Source organism: Lepisosteus oculatus, chromosome 8 (genome assembly GCF_040954835.1).
Source record: "Lepisosteus oculatus isolate fLepOcu1 chromosome 8, fLepOcu1.hap2, whole genome shotgun sequence".
Classification (NCBI taxonomy): Eukaryota; Metazoa; Chordata; class Actinopteri; order Semionotiformes; family Lepisosteidae; genus Lepisosteus; species Lepisosteus oculatus.
This window is the reverse complement of record NC_090703.1, coordinates 7,963,788-7,985,878: the sequence shown is the minus strand read 5'-3', so window position 1 is coordinate 7,985,878 and position 22,091 is coordinate 7,963,788. Positions and strand designations below refer to the sequence as shown.

General features: G+C 40.8%; 1 protein-coding gene across 2 annotated transcripts in view; it reads left to right on the top strand.

Moving 5' to 3' along the window:
• Window positions 1-1,716: 1,716 nt before the first annotated feature.
• LOC102689263 (estrogen receptor beta) overlaps window positions 1,717-22,091 on the top strand; it is a 30,405-nt gene continuing 10,030 nt past the window's right edge. The window contains exons 1-6 of one of the 2 annotated variants that reach the window (XM_006632189.3): window positions 1,717-2,024; window positions 13,939-14,435; window positions 14,803-14,981; window positions 15,480-15,596; window positions 16,295-16,600; window positions 18,848-18,986. In XM_006632189.3, the coding sequence (XP_006632252.1) occupies window positions 14,011-14,435; window positions 14,803-14,981; window positions 15,480-15,596; window positions 16,295-16,600; window positions 18,848-18,986 (1,166 nt within the window). In that variant the 5' untranslated portion in view covers window positions 1,717-2,024; window positions 13,939-14,010. Of the gene's footprint in view, window positions 2,025-6,116; window positions 6,382-13,938; window positions 14,436-14,802; window positions 14,982-15,479; window positions 15,597-16,294; window positions 16,601-18,847; window positions 18,987-22,091 lie in introns of those variants that run through there. The other variant, XM_015350545.2, reaches the window with a different exon arrangement.

The window sequence follows — 22,091 nt, the reverse complement described above, 5'->3', positions numbered from 1 at the left end:
GAACTGCTAGGCATTTATAACGAGCATCATGTGCAGAGCCTAACCTAAATCTTATATATTTTCTAAGTCCCTACCACTTCCACATGTTCAACTTTAAGAGCCAAAAAAGACATTCATTTCATATGCAGGTATCAGCCACTAAAAGCAGCCTCTCTCTGAACTAAACACCCAGGAGACCACTTATCCCCCAGGAAATCTAATTCTGCCCTTGGAGAGAAGCTCAAGAGCCAAAGCTTCTTCCTGAACCCGAGATTACTCCAAAAATTGCTGATCAGAAAATAACAAAGCAAAACCAAAAAAAAAATAGAATTAATGAAACATTTACTTCTTTCCTGTTTTCCGGGAAAGAAGAATTTACCTTCTAGCCTTTCTGGGGAGCAGGTTTTTATTTAATGTTTCAGAGAGAGAGAGAGAACAGAGTGCTGCCATCTTTTGGAAGACAACTGTACCAACAAATGGCTTTGACCAAAAATAACTGTACCCTATATCAGACAGACACTATCATTCCTAAAGTAATTTAATAATCTTGTTGTGATTTAAAATCCACTGTCTCTCTGTGAACGAGCTAGCTTTCCTTTTTTCTAAGCAATGCAACATATTTATTCTAAAGACTCACGGGTTGGGCGACTGGTGGCACAGTGGTTTGCATGGGCCCTGGCTGGAGATTGTATTTTCTGCCTGTGTTCATGTGGGTTTCCTCCCACAGTCCAAGGACATGCCTGTAGATTAATGGGTGTGTGTCTCTGTGTGCCCTGAGAGGGACTGGCGTCCCATCCAGGGTGTACCCTGCCTTGCACCCGTTGCTTGCTTAAATAGGCCCTGGCTCCCCTTAGACTCTGAATTGGAAGACGATGTCAGAAAACAGATGGATATCCTGGAGAGACAGTATTTTCCTTCTACTGTTTTTTTCTATACTTGTAACAATCTGAAATGCATAGTGCATTCTCATAGAGCTTGGAATTGTGGATAAAACATAATAATTGAAGACATTCTTGTACTAGGGTATTTTTATATTTGTATCCACAAGGACCGTGAGCACAAGGGAATATAACAGACCCTCCAAACAGTTCAGTTACAGTACAGTATGTGAAAAGTCGCTGGTGTTCACTGCTTTGGCTGGTCTGAGGATCGCTGGAAAAGTTGTTTTTTTTAATGTTGAGGAAGAATATCTTCTAGCTGGTCACATGAAGGCATCTCCTTCGACTGTCTGGAGTGTCAGGAGGGAGTTACTATTGCGAAGAGCATTGCTACTTTTCTCCAAACAAGTGATGAGAACTTGGCCATCTGCACAAGGCAGATCAGTCACTCCATTAACATTGTATCTCTTTCAAAAATAAAAGAAAGGCTTTTATAGATATCGGTCCAGTTCTATAGGAACTCTGTAGAGAATTGGGACATTTCTATTTAAAACTATAAGTCATCTACTGTATATGGTTATTTACATAATGTGGCTGTCTATTTATTAGTGCCAACTCTGAACATATTCTTTTTGCTACATATTCTTTGAGCCCCCTTTGCGCTGTCGCGTGGTTTAGACCTCAGACTGAACACAAACAGCTTTCTATTAAGAGCAAAGCGGAATATGCGTCCCATTCCTCGTTGCAAAAAAGGTCGCAAGTTCAAGGGATGTAGAGGGCGGGTTTTGGAGGGTGTGGGAGACCGTGACGGCAGCGGCCGTCTCTTAAGTGAATGAAGTATTACAGAAAGCAGCAGAGTTACAAGCAAAAAGGGCTGTTTGAGCATCTCGGAGAGAGAGGGAGACTGCGCGCAGCCTGAGCCGCGCAGCTCTGAGTGAGACACGCCGTGAGAATCCTCTCAGCGCTCTCCCGTCTTACCGGTCCTAGGTAGTAGTGCCAGTTAGCGGCTGATATACTTTTTGTTTTACTACGCTGTACAGCTGGACACGGGAGAGCGGGACCTGCTGTTGCTCAAGAAGATACAGTAGTTGTGTACTGTTTCATCCTCCTGCTGAAGGGAATATACCACAGTACAGTGGCCGTTCCTTCAGGTGTGCGAGAAGGCAGGTATGTTCGCTGGCTGCATCTCCGTCACGCACAGAGATTGATTAATCGCCGTTTGTCAGTTTTCAATGGACTCGTACTACGGTTGTGTTTACTTAGTATTTCAGACAGAGTTCAGTCGGTACCAGCATTTTTAACACCGGCAAACATGGCAAGGGAAGTTCTCGTTGAATTGCATTTCAATTGTACTTTAAAAAAAAAAAAGAAAAGCCGTAATATAAATGAGAGAAATATAAATGGTTTACACCTATGCGCAATTCAACCATATACTGTATCTTTTAGGGCTGCCGACTGCGATTCACATGAAGAAATACTGTAGGGTGGTTTTCCTGCTACGATTCACAATATCACAAAATTGAACTTTTCTCGTTTCTTTTAGCTTTGGATATGCTTAGTTGGAGCAAACAAATCCTGTAACCAGTGCAGTGGGTTACTGACTCGTGTGCGTTCTCATTTTTGTTCATATCTTATCTTATATTATGTGTATCTTATGTGATATTCCTTGCGATTTAAGAAAATGAAACATGTGTTGCCCTGTAAGTAGGAAATAAAACAGCTTTATAAATGACGTTCACGATCAGTGTGGCAGAACAAACCGTTATTTATATTAACGAAACCTCCTTGCCGATTCCTCCTGCAGTAGCGAAGTAGTAAAAACTTTAATGTTCTTGTAACTGTACGAGGTTTTTCCGTTATCGATTGGTAATGACGTTGCACACGCGACTAAGTAGCAGTTCACCACCAAGGGCTATCCGTTTTCAGCCCAGTCTCTTCTGAGGCTGAACTGTAAAGTTGTTGCTGTTTCTGACTGGGCTGTTAGAACATGGCAAGATGTTCAACCCGGAGACCGCACGAAAGGGTTGAGAGCAGATTTCTTTTTAATTTATGTAAAAACTCTACACTCCGGGTAGTCAAAAGAAACAGGAAATCGCCCATTTCTGTCATTCCCCCTAACTGTTTTTACAACTGAACCGCTTATTTCGTACAGGAGTTTATTAGTACACTGTTTTAGTCGTTGTGGTCGCTTTCTCTGCTTTTTTAAAGAAACACTTATCGTGTTTCTATTTAGAGTGTTACGGCACTGCTTTGACAGCATTGTTACCCTCTCTTTTTAATTAACCAATTCGTAATGCTAACTCTATGTTACGTTTAGCTCTTTTTTCTCTTTCTTAAAGCAGCAGTTTAAAAGTTGCAGATTATTATTTTTTTAGATCTGGGCCATACACGTTTTATGCTCAGTTGCTTTAAATCAAAGATACATGTTTACTGCGAGGTGTAACAGCCAGCTGCACAGTAATGTGTACAATACCACGGATCAGTGAGTCCTACACCTTTATCGGTTGGAATACAGGTTTTATGATAATTCATCTGGACAACCTGTTATTTCTGAATGCCTCTGCATTCCCAGTGCCTCCCCTTGAGTCAGTGGTATGTAACAGTGCCTGGTTCCTGAACATTTAGTATGTCGGCGAATATTTATTTTTACATTTTAGTTATTTGCCACAACAAAGTTTAACTTTTCCGGTTCCGAAAGAAATAATTCTCGCCGTGAAGTGTGCTCATTTTAGCGGGCGCTGTGAAACAGTCTTCAATGTTTCGCTCACAAAGAGCAGTGAGTTTCCAGTGCTGCTTAAACCTTGGTTTCATTTCCTAGAATGTCTTGCTGTTTGAGTAGAGTAAAATAAGGCGTAGAGTAAAAAAAGGTCTTCGTAAAAAAATGGAACCGTTTAATTCTGTAACTTGTAACAAATTGATTTGGTAGGGAAAACAGCTTTCATTTCCGAGTGTTTTTTTTCTTCAAAAGCACAAAACACTCGACACTCGACACTGGACTTGTCCGAAATTATTGGTTTATTACAGCTTTCCTGCTTTGCAGCGCACTACCTTTTAGAAGCTCATGGATTCAGTGAATTACAAAAGGTGTGGAAATGGTTCTGGACATGGAGTTTGCAGTTTTTGAAATATTAAGAACAAATTAATGCGGTTTTGGAGACGTTTGGTTTTCATACGGCGTACCTCTGCGTGTCCTGAGCAGTTTCCTGTGAAAGCGTGGTGCAGATGGGTGATATGTACTGTAATATCACTTGCAGGCTCCCGGGATGCCCGAATTTGTTTAAATTGGAAGGTCCTTGTCTTTTCCTCTCACCCATGTTTTGTGAAGATAACTATCTACAGGCAAAGTTTCACTTTTTCATTATTATTTCAGTTTATGAAGACGGGGAAACAATGGTTTTGGGGAAAATATGACCCAGGGGTATACACTTTATGTATTGTTTCTGTTCTTTTTTTGAATGTTTCGTCTGTGTGAGTATTTTTTTGTGTCTAATTGATCAAGGACATCATTCACAAGAACTGCATTGTGTCTTCATAATCCACAGCTACAGGTAATGAAACCAAAACGAAGTTCCAACAACTTACACCAATACGTGGGTTATTTAGTAGACGTACTCTATCAGAATCATAAAAATGACACTGGTCAGCAGATCAACTGTTGGGGCTTATGAGAATGATTTATTATCGTTACCATTTCTCTTTTCATCAGATCCGATATAGGCATTGGAGTGTTAGAGGCTGAAACAGGTTTCTGGGAGAGGGACTGAAAACACACAAGTCTCATAATCTGAATACTCTACACCTCCTCCTGAGCATCTCACATAAATTAGAACTGTGGTTCCCCACCCTGGTTCTGGATGAACACTTTGTCTTCTGGTTTTTGCTCCAGTCCATATTCTTAGTCACAGGTTAATGAGAATTACAGGAGTCTGCTTTCTGAAATTAAAGGTCAAATCGGATTTGGAACTGAAATCAACCATGTTCCCATTTCTGAGTTGCAGGGACTGCCCTACAGTACATTCAGGGATGTTGCTTGAAATATCACAAAAAGAACCTCTGCGGGAGAAAATGCTCATTGTGGCGTGACAGATGCTGTCTCATTCTGACATGTGGGTGTGTCTGATACAGTGCCATTCCCACATATGGGCACATCTGATACAGTGTTATTCCTACCTGTGGGCGTGTCAGATACTGTGTCATTCCTGCCTGTGGGCGTGTCAGACTGACTGAAGGAACAAGTTAAATAAAAATGTAAACAAGCAAGAAGCTTAATGAAATCAAGAATTTGCATTTGAGGTGTAAAGCTCAGCTAGACAAAAAAAACAGTGGACACAAGGTTCCTCTAACAGTGCAATCCTCCATCGGTTTAAAGGTTGATGATTTTGATTCTCAGTTACAGAAGCACAAGCACAGTGCCATACAACACTGATAGAGTTAAGCGCTCATAACCACAGTTTTGAAAACAAAGTCCTTTAAACACTGATTAACTGTGAAAAGATTTTTCAACATTGCGTAGCTGCATTTTGAAGGTTAGCCCTGGTCATGTATTCACACCCTTTAGTACTGGTAGTAAATCCTTATTCCAGATGTATCAGCTCTGATGAGGAGTAAAATTTCTCAGCGTAGTTGCAGGAGACATGTGCCTTATATGAGTATGAAACGTATGCGGAATACTGAAACGTATTCCAAGAAGTCACATTTTTTCCACGTCAGTTTTCCCATATCCCTGTTCACTTACTTCGCAGCTAAAAACTAAGCATTGATTTCCCTCCTAGGATACCTGGCCTGTTGTCAGGTGTTTATATGGTTGTGTGACCACTATTTTAAAAGGTAGCTAGATGGCAGCATGGTTTGCTGGAGAAACTGGTCTCTTCAAGAAGCTCTGAACAAACAGATCCTCCCATAAATTGATAATTGAAGGAAAAACAGCCTAAGTCTCTTGTATATAATAATGCAGGGTTTTATTGTCTCGGCTATAGTGAAAACAATCAGAAGGGAGGTGATTTTTACTGGGTTTGTTTTTTTTGATGATGAGCCCGCTAATCAAATATTTATATGCACTCCTTTCAGATAATATGGAGTTAAAGTCCATACATTAATAAAAAACACTGATGAATCTGTGTCAAGCAAACATCACTGGGTTTTGCAAAAAAATCACCATGGGAAGGCTTACATTGAGTAATAAGTTGTCATTATTATTTCAGGGATAATTTACTGCAGCACCACAAACTAAACGCTTCAAATGCATGTTGTTCCTTTTAAGAACACAAACGTTTAAACCGTGTTGTCTGATTAACAGACTTGGCACGGGCCTTCAACCCGTGCAGTGTAGCTGGCATTACTGGGGCAGGTTTCTGTGGAAGGCTGCCAGAGTCTGCATTCAAAAAGCCCAACACATGCTCCCTCTGTCCAAAGAACAGGGCAGTCGGGCATGTTTCCTCCACTCCCTGCTTTTTCTTTCTTTTTCTCAAGAGCAGCAGGAAAGCTAACGCTTGGAATGAAGTTCAGTTGGGTTCAACACGGAAACGTAAGTGCTCTATTGTGGAACTATTGCTTTTAGTGCAAAATCTTAATGTTCCAGTTCTTTCAGCATCTTTACATCTACAAGTAAATCCTAAAGAGCCTCATTCATGTTTTTTACCTGTACTTTATCTTAAAACTGTATGTGAGAGTGTAGTTTAAAATTATAAGCCAATGGAAAACTAACTTACGTGACCTATTGTATTTATAGCACAGCTCTCTTTGTCTTTAAAGGTTATGTGGAGTAAGAACTCCATTCTCTGAGAATACAGTGTTTTGATGCCACTATGTATTTAAGATCTTGAGCTAACATACTTAAGACATTTAATTAAAACCATTCTAAACTTAATCCTTGGGAAAAAAACACTCAAAAAGGCATGAGTAAAATTTGAGAGGCTAAAATTAAGAAGGTGTACTATTAAAATGACTGATCTGAAAGGTCACAATGCGGGCTGTATTTTGCAGGGGTTCGCAGTTCTGCATTGTGTTCACGGAATACAGTCGTCTATAAAGAGCAATTTCTCCTAAACGTGATGACGAGTGGTAGAGGTCGAAGAGCTAAAGGCTCCAGTCTATGTTTTGTCCACCCGCTGTTCTTGGATAATGCCTTAAGGTTGTGGTTTTGCTTGTGATCGCAAAGATAAACTTCTTGCACTCTGTTATACACAGGCAGAGCCCAGACAGACTATGGACCTTGGCAGTCTGGTATGTAATTAGAGCCATCCTGATCCGAGCTCACGCCTCAGGTCAATAGACCTGTGGACCCAACTCTGAGAAGGCAGCCCCAACACCAGGGTGACAAGGTTGCGACATTTAATAGAGTTCTATTCAGTTGATGGTAGTTTAATGGAAAGGCTTCACGGATGTGAGAACTGTAAGAGATTCTGATCCTTTGATTAGACTACCCTGGATTTCAGTTTAAAACTGCAAGGTGTCATCAAGCTAGTCTAAAGAAAAAGACAATTATTTTAATTTGCCAGTGCATCAGGGCTTTCCCATTGGGAAAACAAAATAGATTTTCAGCCATTACTGTATGTTTATTCTTTTATTTTCACTGGTCCGTTTTCTTGGTATTTATACAGTGTGTATAACATTCATTTTTACAATTACACATTTTTGTGCTCTAACTATTTATTGTGTTGTCCCTTCCTACTGTTTCAGACATGCACATTCAAGTCATTTAGATAAATGGCACAATGACAGGAGACATTTCGCTCCACAGAGCATGTTGGTATTTATTTCTGTGTCATCCCATAGACAACATGAGTTGTACTGGAAGTAACACCAATTACCCGCCACCAAGTGTTAAAATCACACTGGAACTCTTTCACCCAACCCCAAACGGAATAAGTTAGAGAAACTAGAGCACCTGGAGTGAACACAGGGAGAACAGCAAGCTCCACACAAACAGGTTCTCTGAGCTAGAATTGAACTCAGAAACCTGAATCTGTGAGGCACTTATCCTAACCACCGCGTTTCCTAACTTTTTTCTTGTAATGTCAGTTAAAAAAAAAATGTTAAAGCTTGCCTGTATTGGCAGAGAAGCTGCACTGCAATTCCAGAGTATTGTGCTCTGCATTAATATTTCCTGCTTACGGTCTCCCTACTCAGACTGACTGAGGGTGCCAAGATACAGCACATGGCCTTTAAGCCAGGAAAGGGGCTGAGCCAACAGTAGAGAAGTCACAGACTCCTTAGACCACATGGATCGGAAAGCAGAATTCTTGAAGGCAGTGGCTTTGTCTTGGTCTCAATGGATTTGCTTGTCTAAATAGAACAGCCTTTTTCCCATGATTGTGATGATATCCAGGTGAAAGCTCAGGTTCAAGCTGACCTTGGAGATCACTGTTCCATGGAGGTTGTGATCAGGAAAGCAGGTGTATGGCTTTCTTCGGTATGGTGCCACACTGCAGAAAATCAGTCAAGCAGCAGAATCATACATGATGCTTTCCAACACCCGCTCAGACAGTTGATCCTGACTGTCCCCATATGGAGGCAATGTGCATTGTAAAGTGAAGCAGAATTTTAATGGAACCCAGAGTAAATTGAATATAATTATTTCTGACCCCTGAACAACCTGAGAATGAAAACATCAAAAGGCAGAGAAAACCCTAAAAAAAACAACAACTAACATCGAAATGTTAGCTTTTTATATATATATTTTTTCATAGTTAACATACTTATTACTTCTGGTCTGGCCAAATTTGAGAGAAAGAAAGTGTGAGATGGAGACCTCTGTTGTCAAGCTTATTTAAAATGGTAATTGTCCTTCTGAAAAGCCAGATTACTTAAATGAAGTGTTATAGTGAAAACATCACCTTCAGATGCCCTGCTTATTTTAGAACTTTTATCTGTTTAGTTTTGAGAAACCACCATTTGGGGCAGAAACTGGCCTCAGATTGGTGCCTCTGGTGCCTCTGGTCCTAATATTCACTACTCTACATTGCTAGAAATCTGAAGATTGGGTTCTTCCTGCACAGCCACACAGTAAAGCATTTTCTCTGAAAGTTTAAGATTTTCAAAAAATATATTTTTGTTAGCATTTATTTTATACAGTATATATACTGTAAGTAGTTCAGGTGGGTAGCTGCGTCAGCATGCGTAGGCTGCAAAGGAACAAGTAATAGGTTTATTCCATGCTGAAAAAAAGAAGCATCTTCTTTTTTTCAGCATGGAATAAACCTATTACTTGTTCCTTATATACTGTAAGTATGCATCCTGTGTTGTTTCAGGGTTAAAAGAATCAACACTGAGTGTTTCTATTACTGACAAAATTGCCCAGTAGAGTTTGACAATGATTAATCTGATCATGACAACGATCTTATTTTTCTTCTGAAATGTTTGAGATTAACATAATAAGATTGTGTATTTGCATTCAATGGTGATCTGACAAACGTGTGTTTGCAGGTCTTCAGCACAGAATGTACAGAGGCCCTTTAATTAGAGTCAGGGAAGAGCTTTTAACTTTTATGGCTTCATTGTGCAATAATTGTGTTGGCAACACTGTGTATTTGTGGTTAAAAAAAGTTGGAGTTGCTTTTCCACGAACTTTCCATAATGGATACGCTGGTTGAATTGATGTCTGAAATGTCAGTAGTTGTAAATAATTTTATGAGACACATGAACCAGAACAACAAACAAGAAAAAAAACAGCCAGAAGCCTAACAGGTTATAAGATCTGCGAGTGGTTTAAAAATGGAAAAAGGAAATGACTAACATATGCTGTATATATATGGTATACATGAGCATTAGCAGTTTTTCAAATAGATCTGAAGAAAGATTCCAAAATAATCAAAGATATTATTCCCTTAATTCTTGAATATTGCACAGGATAATGGTGTTCCTTTATACTGTATGCAGCAGTTAAATTTACAAAAATACTGTAGTTAAGCTTAAATATTTATTTTGTCATTGATTGAAAAATGCATTCTTAAAATATCAGATGTAGTTTCATGCATCTCAATCAGGAAGAGGATGGCCAAAACAGCACTGTTCTATCTGCGATCCGGCGATTTCATTGAACAGGGACAGCTCTTAAGCTGCATCAGAATTAGCTAAAAAGCTCATTTACATGTAGTCCCTGGGTAGGAGAGAGCCCAGAATATGTAAGACATAGACATAAAAAAATACACTGAAACATATCATATGATAGAGAATAGATATTATAAGTGGTAAAGTGCAGAGAAATGATGGCATGTTAAATTAATACATGACATATCTAACAGGTAATTAATAAATAACATTCTGAACAGGAAATTAGGAGGATGTTGCACATGATGTGCCAGAGACTGTTCTTAAAAACCGTACTGCAGTTTGCCTTTGGTTACCTGGTCCATGCCAGTGAGAGCTGTTCTGTGTGCTGTGCTGGGTGCTGCTCTGCAGTAGTGCTTAAACACACGATGGTTCCCTGGCATGGAGCTCTTCCTGGGCTGTCAGCTCTGATGGCTAAACAAATGGATTGTGCAGTGCTCTGCATGATAAAAAGATCTCGAAATCTAGGAGCTAGTTCATCCCGAACAGGCAGGGGATGAGATTAATTTGTCTCTAAGTAATAAGTTGGACTGAACTAGTCTAGTCATATGTACTGAGGAATTTATTGTTTGTGTTTTCGAAAGATTCCTAATGGATGATGGTTTGAGATCTGTAGGGCGACCTTGAGCCTACATGTCTGATCAGAGTACTTCCTTTACCAGTACTAAAGTCTGTTCCAATTCTCAGCGCACAGCAGCAGGCCAGACCTCAGTTTGTGCTACAGTATCTGCAATTGGAGCTGCAATGCAATGGTTCTTGCAGTGTTTTTGAATTTCACTGCTCATTCTTTTGACTTGGAATTCATACAATACTGCAATACCAAGCAATTAACGATACTGTATGGTTGATGTAGAATTCACAGTTATACCATAACAGCATTGTATATATTGTATTCACATGTGATATCAGGGGTAAATGAGGGTAAAGTGCATCTTTAAAAAAATGTTTGTTTTCCTAATGTACAGTAATTTTGCCAATTGGTAAAAGCCATGCAGAACATTTTCGTTATTGTTTTTTCTTGGTATGTATATGGAAAATTATTTAATATTATTTAAAACAATTGATTGTATTGTTGCTAACAAACACACAAATCAGATTAATGGCTTTCATGTTGTGTCCTTTTTATAAGTTTGTATTTTGTGTATGGGCATATACAGTTGGAAATAAAAAGTTTGTGAACCCTTTGGAATAACCTGGATTTCTGCATTAATTCTAATTAATCTGACCTTCAACTAAGTCACAATAACAGACAAACACAATTAAACACAATCTGCTTAAACTAATAATACACAAACAATTGCACTTCCTCTTGTCAGTACTGAACACATCATTTAAACGTTCACAGTCTAGGTTGGAAAAAGTATGTGAACCTCCAGGCTAATGATTTCTCCAAAAGCTAATTGGAGTCAGGGGTTCCAATCAGTGAGATGAGATTGGAATTGTGTGTTGGAGGTGCCCTGCCCTAAAAAAAAGCATCACAAAGGTTGGTTATTGACAGAGTCTGCTCTTCTCAAGAAAGAGCTGTTCATGTGAACCATGCCCTGATCAAAAGAAATATCAGAGGACCGAAGAAGAAGAATTGTAGAGATGGGTAAAGCTGGAAAAGGCTACTAAAGCATTTCTAAAGGCCTGCGTGTTCATCAATCCACAGTAATACTAATTGTCTACAAATGGAGGCAATTCAGTACTGTTGCTACTCTCCCTAGGAGTGGGCATCCTGCAAATTCACAGCCAATGTGCAGCGTGCAATGCTGAAGGAGGTGGAAAAAAAAACCCTAGGGTACAGCATAGGACCTGCAGAAATCTCTTGAACTTGCCAAAGTCTCTCTTCATGTGTCCACTATAAGAAAAACACTGAACAAGAAGGGTGTTCATGGAAGGACACCATGGAGGAAACCACTGCTCTCCAAAAAAAAAAAAAGCATTGCTGCACACCTCAAGTTTGCAAAAGACCACCTGGATGTTCCACAACGTGTCTGGGACAATGTTCTGTGGATGGATGAGACAAAAGTTGAACTCTTTGGCTGAATCACGCAACGCTATGTTTGTTGGCAAAAAAGCACTGCACCCCAACACCAAAACCTCATCCCAACCATGAAGCATAGGGGAAGGAGCATCCTGGCTTGGTGCTGCTTTGCTGCCTCAGGGCCTAGACAGCTTGCTATCATAGAGGGAACAATAAATTCAAAATTGTATCAAGAAATTTTACAGGAGAATGTCAGGGTAGCGGTCCATCACCTGAAGCTTAATAGAAGTTGGTTGATGCAACAAGACAATGACCCGGAACACAGGAGTAAATCAACAACAGAATGGCTTAAACAGAAGGAAATGTGTGTTCTGGAATGGCCAAGTCAGAGTCCAGACCTCAACCCAGTTGAGATGCTATGGCATGACTTGAAGAGAACTGTTCACGCAAAGAATCCCAGAAATATCAATGAACTGAAACAGTTTTGTAAGGAGGAATGGTCTAAAATTCCTCCTTACCAATGTGCACGTCTCATCAGCAGCTATAGGAAATGTTTCTACCAGTTACTAAATACAAGGGTTCACATACTTTTTCCAGTCTGGACTGTGAATGTTTAAATGATGATGTATTCAATATTGACAAGAAGTACAATTATGTGTTATTAGTTTATTAGTTTATTGTTTTTGTCTATTATTGGGACTTTGTTGCAGATCAGACCACATTTTTATGTGTAATTAATGCAGAAATCCAGGTAATTCCAAAGGGTTCACAAACTTTCTTACAACTATATACATACTGTATATGTACTGTATTTAAAAAAAAAAATTGTTCCAATGTAAAAAAGTGTGCAATTAATGAGCTCAAAAGGTGTCAGGCATTTTGATCATGATACAGAAGGTACCAGTTACAACCCACTGTGGAAGATAGTTTAACAGAAATACTACCTTGAAGTTGCTAACTATAGCTTTTAATGCCTTGTAAATGTAAAAAGAAAAATTGGTATTGAAGGACACCCGTTGGTGTGCTGTAGTGCAAAAATTGTCTACATGATTTGACATTCAGTGATTGTGCTGCATAACAGTAACTCTTCCACAGCCTGTTCCTACACTCCGATTGCCTTCAATAGAGCATCTTGTATTTCTCTGTCCTATTCTGGTTTCTCCAGAGCAATCTTCTCTCTTATTTTATTGTTTTACTTCGAAGGAATAAGAGCCTTTAATTTAAAACTTTCCTGTTGAACACTATCATTTACTCCTCTTTTAACACAGTGCAATAATGAGACTTTTCAATTTAAAACATAGAATTTATTTCCCTTTTCGACGTTGGGTTTTGATGACGGTTCCAATGTTTAATGTGATTGGGTTGTCGGTTAAGTGATGCCTTTGTTAATCGGCATTTCCTACCTGCTTCAGCCTTTAACAATGAGCTTTCCAAACACTGCTAGTTCTGGTCATGAAAACACATTGCAGCTGAATTGATGACATAAGAAAGAAATCAAATATCAAAATCAGCCTTCTTAATTCTGGATTGATTTCCCCTTCTCATAATAAGACTTGAAATTTTGCAAAGCAGACTGGAGATCACACAGAAAAATGTCCAATGTCCTGAGATGGACTGGAGTTCCATCCAGGGTGTGGTCCTGCCTCCTGCCCTGTGTTTCCAGGACAGACTTCAGGCCCTCATAGTCCTTACCAAGACCATTCCCTACAGTCTAACCGTTTGGCAGGAGTGTAGTAATCATGCAGACATGACATTTTTAAACCTGTTTTATGCTTTTATTTTATCTCTATATTTTTTTATTTAATACCCTCTTCAGTTTTGTTTTGCTCTTCAAAATGATCTGGAAAAGTTGCATGATAGAAAGAGACAACTGAGCTCTGTACAATCAAAGGGGTTTGTAAATATTTGCGTTTTTTTTCCTTCTGTTATGTACCGCGTGCAGTGGGTCACCACGAAAAGAGCTTTAGAAAAAGGATGTTGTCGTACACTATCTCTAGCAAAAGAACCCGAATTCATGTCTCCAGTTTGGTTTTCTGCTGTCGCTCATCCTGCGTTCTGTGCTTTCAGCTGAAACCGCCTGTGGCTGTGAATGGGAAGATGAGATAAAGTCACCTGTCTGCCGGCTCCGTATTCTACAGCATGGCAAGCTCTCCCAACAAAGAGCTGTCATTGCTCCAGCTGGAGGAGCTGGGCTGCAGCAAGGCCACTGCAAGGACATGCTCCCCTGGGATCATGACCCCGGCACACTACAGCAGTGCTCTCCCTGCACTGGCCGTAGAGCGCCATCCGGTGTGCATCCCCTCCCCATACATGGAGAGAAGCCATGACTACACCGCTGTGGCCTTCTACAGCCCCACACTTCTAGGCTACAATGGCCACAGCAATGGCAGCCTGCCTGAAAGCCCCACTGTCAGACAGTCGCTCAGCCCCTCCATGTTCTGGCCGGCTCCCAGCCACGTCTCGTCGCTGGCTATTCACTGCCAGCAGTCTCTAATGTACTCTGAGCCTCCTAGGAGCCCCTGGAGTGAGCCGCAACCCAGAGAGCCAGTGATGGTAGAAAACAGGTAAACCTTAAAAACTGAAAAGCCAACCATTTCCTTTATGCATTCTCTGTACTTAAAATAAAGCTTTGCATGAAATCCCTGGCAGGCATTTTAATGTTTCACAGTCTGCCTGTGCAGTCGACAGAATGTTTCTGTGCGGTCACAGAAAACTCGAGAGCAAATACAAGCAGTTTTTCCAGCATTGCAAAATAACAGCTGGCTATCTAATTTCAGCTGTATGCATCTGTGAGTTCTTCACTGACCCTGTCTCACTCTGCAATTTTTGAAACCCCCATTAAAAATCAGAAAGAATGTCAAGTAAAACGCATCTGGGTTTTGAATCGAGGCTTTGGAAGGTGTGAGCTAAACTGGCTTTCTTTGTGTGCAGCAAACTGTCTGTCCGAAGAAGAGAAGACTGTGAAGATATTGTGAATCCGTCCGGGGGTTGCCCGACAGGAAAGATGGACACACACTACTGTGCTGTCTGCAGCGACTACGCCTCAGGGTACCACTACGGAGTCTGGTCCTGTGAAGGATGCAAAGCCTTCTTCAAAAGGAGCATCCAAGGTACAGTAGCTGATCAAAGCCCATTATTCACCAATTAATTCTCTGGAAAACGCCCGATTACTGTAATTTAGTGTAGTTATAATACAGGTGCAACGAAGGCAAGCACAGGCAAGCATGGGCCAGGCAAACACAGTCCAGAGCCATAAACAGCAACAAGCAAAGTACAAAACCAAGAGACTCAGTATATGCAGCAGAGGAGAATCTAGAGAACGATTTCGGAGCGAGGCAAGGTTCCGGGAAGAAAACACAAGAGAGAACTCTGGGCAAAGCATGAATCATAGCAGACTGTATGAAAGAGTCCCCACCAGATTGCAGCTTAATTAGTCCTGAACCACCTGAGGGGGGCATGGTGGATAATTTCCTCCAGGTGGTACAAGGCACCTGTTGATTTAGTTATTTGGTAACTGGTACTGAATGACAGGTGGCCTGCTACTGTTTAAATACTATCTGCAGTAACGAGCATGACATAAACGAGTGCTCTTCTTCACCTGCATCCAGGACACAATGACTACATCTGTCCGGCAACCAACCAGTGCACCATTGACAGAAACCGCAGAAAGAGCTGCCAGGCCTGCCGGCTCAGGAAGTGCTATGAAGTGGGGATGATGAAGTGTGGTAGGCCCTGATTCACCTAAACACCCCAGAGCTCTGTCCTCTATGTTGTACTTTATCAGTCACTCAACTTACAGTACTTATCATAATAAAGTGCGAGTCAGTGCACTCTCCAATCAAACCAGGTTAAGTCTAAGCTGAGTTCAGTGAGAAATTCAGTTCATATGACCTATATACTTAAAAAAAAACATTTGTATTTGTATTAGCACATTGATACAGTATTTGTGACTCTGCACCCAGGGCACAAGGGGACCCAAACTGCATGCAGGCATTAAAAACACTATATATTCCCAGCTTTAGTTACATGTTGATATACAGTAGTGGGCAAATAGATTCACATAAAAAAATTAATATAAAAATTAACAAAGATAATCGTAGTGTCCTCAACAAAAATGGCATAGATTTTGGCAAGAATTAAAAGGTTAACATATTTGAATTGATTAATTACTGCACAAGTGTTACTTAAACTTTTCAAGCACTGTGAGACTAGTCACAGAAATTGTTTTTTCATAAGTTTGCTGAAGAAATAGAAATGTAATAGAAGAAATGTAGTTGGACTCCAGAAGAGTATAGAAACATTGGACTTTTGCTGAATTATGCCCAGCTGGAAACTACAACTGTAAATATTTTAATGACTGACTCTGGTAGTTCCTCAATCTCTGTTTCTACAGCACTGTTGTGAAAATTGCTGTGTTGGCCAGGTACGAGGAGAGAGCGTTGCAGTTACCGGGTGGTGCGGCACCGGCGTCTGTCCCAGGGCCAGGAGCCCCCTGGGGGGCGGGCCAGGAGGCGCAGCGAGGGCAGTTTCCCGCAGATCAGAGAGATCCACTCCTTTTCTCTCAGCCCCGAGCAGCTCATGTCCTCCATCGCTGAGGCTGAGCCGCCTGATGTCTATCTCATGGACTACCCCAAGAAGCCCTTCACCGAGGCCACCATGATGATGTCACTCACCAACCTGGCTGACAAGGAGCTGGTCCACATGATCACCTGGGCCAAGAAGATCCCAGGTAGGCCAGAGGCCCAGGGCTGCTGCAGCTCTCCTCCGAAAGTACCCACGGGCGGTGTTCCGCTTGCCCCGGAGGCTAAATTTGTTTCAACTCTTGCTAGAGGCAACATTCTTTTCTTTAAAAAACAATTGAGTTGTAGCTGTATTGTAAGCTGGTGTTTTTCTTTAATGGAAAAACAAATGGAGAAAAATGGCTTTGAAAGTTGCTGTGTGGGTAGCAAAATGTATTTGATACATTCCTGGTGCCGAGCCAGTACCTTGAGAAAGATAAACTGAATGTGTCTAATTAATTGTGCAGTGCAGATGTAAAGATATTAGTGTTGTTTACTTTTTATATATTCATGTTTTAATATTTTTTGGTTTATGGGTTATCACTACCAAGTTAGCCAGGGGAATAATTTGGATACCTGGGCTTCAAAAGGAAAACGTTAATTGAGTGTCTGGTACGTGTCTTTGTAAAAGCGCTGAATGTCAGAAGAAAGGTGTGTACAGTACATGATGGAAAGTGGAGCTCCATGTACAGGACCCCTGAGAAAAGACAGCCCCTCACCCTTCCTGCACTTTACATACTGCAAAGAAATCACAGCATCAAGTGTGGAACAAACAGGGCTCAGTGGAGGCTTTTCTGAAGCTTTAAGGGTACAGGATTAGCAGAATTAACATCCCACAAAAAAAAGAGGAGAGGAAATATGAGATCTTGAATTTTGAAGATTTTAATGGAGATCAAGGACTCAAGGACATGGTGAATATTGAATCCTATTAGTATGGTTAAGGGGACCCTTTTTCTTCATGGCACATTCTGTATTCTTAGATTTACAAGGTAAAGTTTCTGATGAGAGGTAATAGGACAGTGCGCTCTTGAAATGTCTCCACCCTAAGTCCCTCCACCACATCGAGAGAGACCCTGTTTCTGCACTGCTGTGCAACTTGAGAGATTTGGCTTTTTTGGTGGTAAACCCATCTGTGCCTTTCTTATTCTAAAGAGGGCCTGTAATTGAAAGTCTGTCTGGTTTATTCAATCTGGCAGGATGATTACCTCTCCCTCCAGGTCTGCTTTATTGTTCCTTCCTTATTCACCTTCACAAAGTGGGTCTTGTAATGCGTGTCATTTGAAGTAGTTGAGCGCGAATTACACAATTACACAAAGAGTGTGACTAAAAGGTGTGAAGGCTCTTGTCTCAGAAATTCAGGACTGCTCTTTGTATTAGTGTGAAATTACAGGTGAGTGTATTCAAATGTTAAGATTCAATGATGTGAAAATTAACCTTCATCACCTTCATAATGAGCAAGAAGTTACTGGATCTATATATAGTGATTTTTTTGCCAGTTTGAAGGGCATGGTACATTGGATTTAACAACTACTGCATTGATGGGGAGTAAAGTCATGAAGTTGCAGAACACCTCTGAGAATAGTGTTCTATTTTGATTGTTTTTTGAAAAGCAGCAATTTAATAGATGTTAAGGCATCTTAACAGTTTAACAAAAGGGGCAAAACAAAAGCCAAAATTATTACCACTCAGATGTTACAGGTGCTATGTAATTGTCTTTCCCTTTCCTTAAGGTTATATAAAAATTCAGGCTAATACAAACATTGTACTGAAGTTTTCTCTGAACAAAACAAAAGTTTAGAGGTGGTACACCACATTAACCAGAATTAAGATAGGATAGCTTTTATAAAAAAACAGTGATGAGTGTCTGTGTGCATGTGACAGGGATGTGTTGGGTCTCCCCCAGTGTTGTTCTGAATACTTATCATGTTATCCAGTGTGACTGGGCTGTGTGTTGGGGTGCACTCAGTTTGTGACTGGGCTGTGTCTTGGGGGTGCGCTCAGTTTGTGACTGGGCTGTGTGTTGGGGGTGCGCTCAGTTTGTGACTGGGCTGTGTGTTGGGGTGCGCTCAGTTTGTGACTGGGCTGTGTGTTGGGGGTGCGCTCAGTTTGTGACTGGGCTGTGTGTTGGGGGTGCGCTCAGTTTGTGACTGGGCTGTGTGTTGGGGGTGCGCTCAGTTTGTGACTGGGCTGTGTGTTGGGGGTGTGCTCAGTTTGTGACTGGGCTGTGTGTTGGGGGTGCGCTCAGTTTGTGACTGGGCTGTGTCTTGGGGGTGCGCTCAGTTTGTGACTGGGCTGTGTCTTGGGGGTGTGCTCAGTTTGTGACTGGGCTGTGTGTTGGGGTGCACTCGGTCTCTGACGGGGCTGTGTCTTGGGGGTGCGCTCGGTCTCTGATGGGGCTGTGTGTGTCTCTGCCACAGGGTTTATGGAATTCAGTCTGTATGACCAGGTGCGCCTCCTGGAGTGCTGCTGGCTGGAAGTCCTGATGATAGGGCTGATGTGGAGATCAGTGGATCACCCTGGGAAGCTCATTTTCTCTCGTGACCTCATCTTGAACAGGTACTATGCCTCCTTCTCTGCTATCTCATGTCTGTATTTGCCCACTATGCTAACAGAATGAAAACTCTGCACTTATTTGTTCGTTAGTCTTAATGGTACAGTAAAGTTACCAGGTCAACAACCTTCATTATGCTGTGGAGACCCTACTCTTGTGGACTGATGGAGTATTTCAATCTTTATACATTTCCCAGATAGTGCTTTTTCTTCTAATGTTACAATGTGCACTGTTCTGCTTTTCATTTAAAAACACTCTTGTACTGTATGCCCATTTTATACTGAAAGTAATTGTCTATATAATGTAAAATCCATACATTTTTAGCTGCTTTACCCAATACAGCGTTACAGGGGAGTCAGGGCCTATCCAGCATGCAATGGGCAGAAGGCAGGGTGCCTCCTGTATGGGACTCCAGTCCATTGCAGAGCACACACAGACGCAAACAAACACTTTCACACCAGGGACAATTTTCCCAGAATCCAGTTAACCCACCAGCATGTCTCTGGACTGTGGTAGGAAACTGGAGCACCCAGGGGAAACCCATGCAAACAAGGGGGAACACAACAATCTCCGCACAGATTGCACCCCAGAAATTAAACCCAGGGCATGAATGCTGCAAGGCAGCAAAGTTAACCACTGTACCACCCGTAATGTCAAATTAATTTTTAAAACTTAGTGCTATTTGGATCGAACCCTTAGTTCTGTTTGGGATCCCCGTGATGATAGATGGAAAACATGTAGCCTCTCAGTTTGAGTTCTGTTCCAGTTTGAGACCATTTAAACCAGAGGTGAAATAAGAAGCTGTAGACCTGATAATGAGACCCACGTTTCCATTGTGCCACCATCTCAGAGCCTCAGACCATCTCCCTGTGTCTCATACTTTATCAGTCTGTAAAATGTCTTTGTCTTATACGTCCTTGTGTCAATATTGTACTAAATGTAATATAAAAAGCAGTAAAGCAATTTCAAATCAATAACTACTGGGAAACTCAAAGAGCAATACTGAAAAGGGTTTGAGCGTTTCGGGCCTGATATGTTTCATAATTCATTAAACGGGCAAATACATCCAAACCTCTGTGTAAAGAAGAGTTAAGTATACGTCTTGCCGTAATGGTATGTATTGTAGGCGGTATATATATACAGTATGTAGTTGGTTTTTCAAAAATAAAAATAGTGATGCTTGAAAACAGAAGACGAGATGCATATATTCTCAAACATCGTTTTGTGTTTGTTTTTTTCAAGAGTAGAGAGTAGAGAGCTTTATAATGGTTCTGTAGAAGAGGTAAGAGAAATTATGCATTTTGTCCTGTTTTGGCTTGTCTGCAAGATTTTAAGGGCTATGAATAATGTGGTTTAATGGAAAACAAATTTTTAGTTCTGGTCTGCTTTTATTTTTAGCCATCTTGATATACTGCTGACTGTTTAACAAACCTGCTCCTCATACCCCCTGCTAATCACATTCCTGTGGGAGTGCCCTCTCACTCTCTCTGGCTCACAAGAAGATGCGCTCCATTGTGCTTCAGCTGAACAAACAACTCTGTAAATGGAGAACTAGTTTTGAAGCCGAGATATTTCATGGACATGCTGTTCCTTTTCTCTGGGTGCCGAAATGATGTACTGCTGCCTCAATCTCATGCTGCTGCAGAGTTAGAAAGAGAAATCATTCAGCCTTCTCAAGCCCTAATTGTCACATAGGCTAGACAGCTTCAGTCAGCACCTGAAAGATGTTAGAATATATGAGATTCATTCATTTTCCCTCAAGACTGCAAACGTAATTTTCACAGATTTTCAAGATTATATTTTACCTCTTACAATATGTTCGAAGGATCATTCACGATAATTCTATGGCAAAAGACCTTTTGAGCTTCCCAGCGTGTTTATTAACGTGTGTATTCGATTTTTCTCTGTCTTTATTTTATCAGTGAATGTTAATATTTAACACAGGTGACCCGTGACTTCTTTTTAACTGAGAAAGCAGTCTGACAATTGTTGACCTCTGTGCTCTGGACTGTGTGTTGGTGTGTATTTTGTTTCAGGTGCTTCACAGAGACCTGGTGATTATCTATGGTGAGCTTTTCTGACCTTGGCATGTATTGTACCCATTACTGTTTTTAGACTGCTTTGGGTTTTTTGAAAGGCACTTATTAAAAATTGTAGGCCTATTATATATAATAATCCAAATGTAGGGAGCACATTTGTGTGGCACTAACAGGAACCCTGCTACCTCTCAGTTCCAGGGTCTTGAGCTTGGTTCTGGACTTGGGCTCCTTCTGTGCTGACTATGTTATAGTGCTTCTACCCTTCGTGTGCACTTTCCGATGGAGTGGCATTTTCTTCCAGAGCGTAATCCAACCTTCTTTCCTTTACTGCCAGGAAGGGCTTTGTTTTTCATGTGGTCCTTTACCAGTAAAAAGGGGCTTTCAGATAATGGATGCATATATTTCCAAATTTGGTTTGTTCCTCCAAGATCAGAATGCTCCAACCAACGTTTGCTCTTTAAGTAATACAAAAGACTCTGCAACAAATAATCTGTTTTTAATCAGTAATAACTCAGACAGTAACTCCGTCTGTAACACCATTGACTTTTCCTGCTACATTTGTACCTTTAAATGTTCATATTTTGTTTCAGGGAAATTGAATTAATTTTTGCAAAAGGTTTTGATCGTCTCCCAGGCTCTCATTTCTCCTGGAGCTGGGGAGTGGGTTAAGAAATAAGAGAAGCACACTGGAGAGGTTTACTGTTCTTGGATTTCAGGGCAGTTGAATAGCAACAATGTTATCCAACAGTAACTCCATCTGGCTATGGAGCATCACAACATACTAAGATGTTTTTCACTTCATGACATTAAATGTCTATCTGTGACTAATATGCCAGGCAGTAAGTGCAGAGGGGCACATCAAACTCATAAAAATACAGGTGAGACAAAAATAGTGCAGAAAGTGTCAGTTTACTGAAAGTGCTCTTGTGCAAGAGAAATATTTACAAAAGAGAAAGACTTTCAAGAAAATAATAAACTGCAGCATCTGCAAAGAATTTCCTACTACCTGTTTAAAGTCATCATGCCTCCAAACATCCAGACTGCACAATAACACAGACAAGGATACAACAT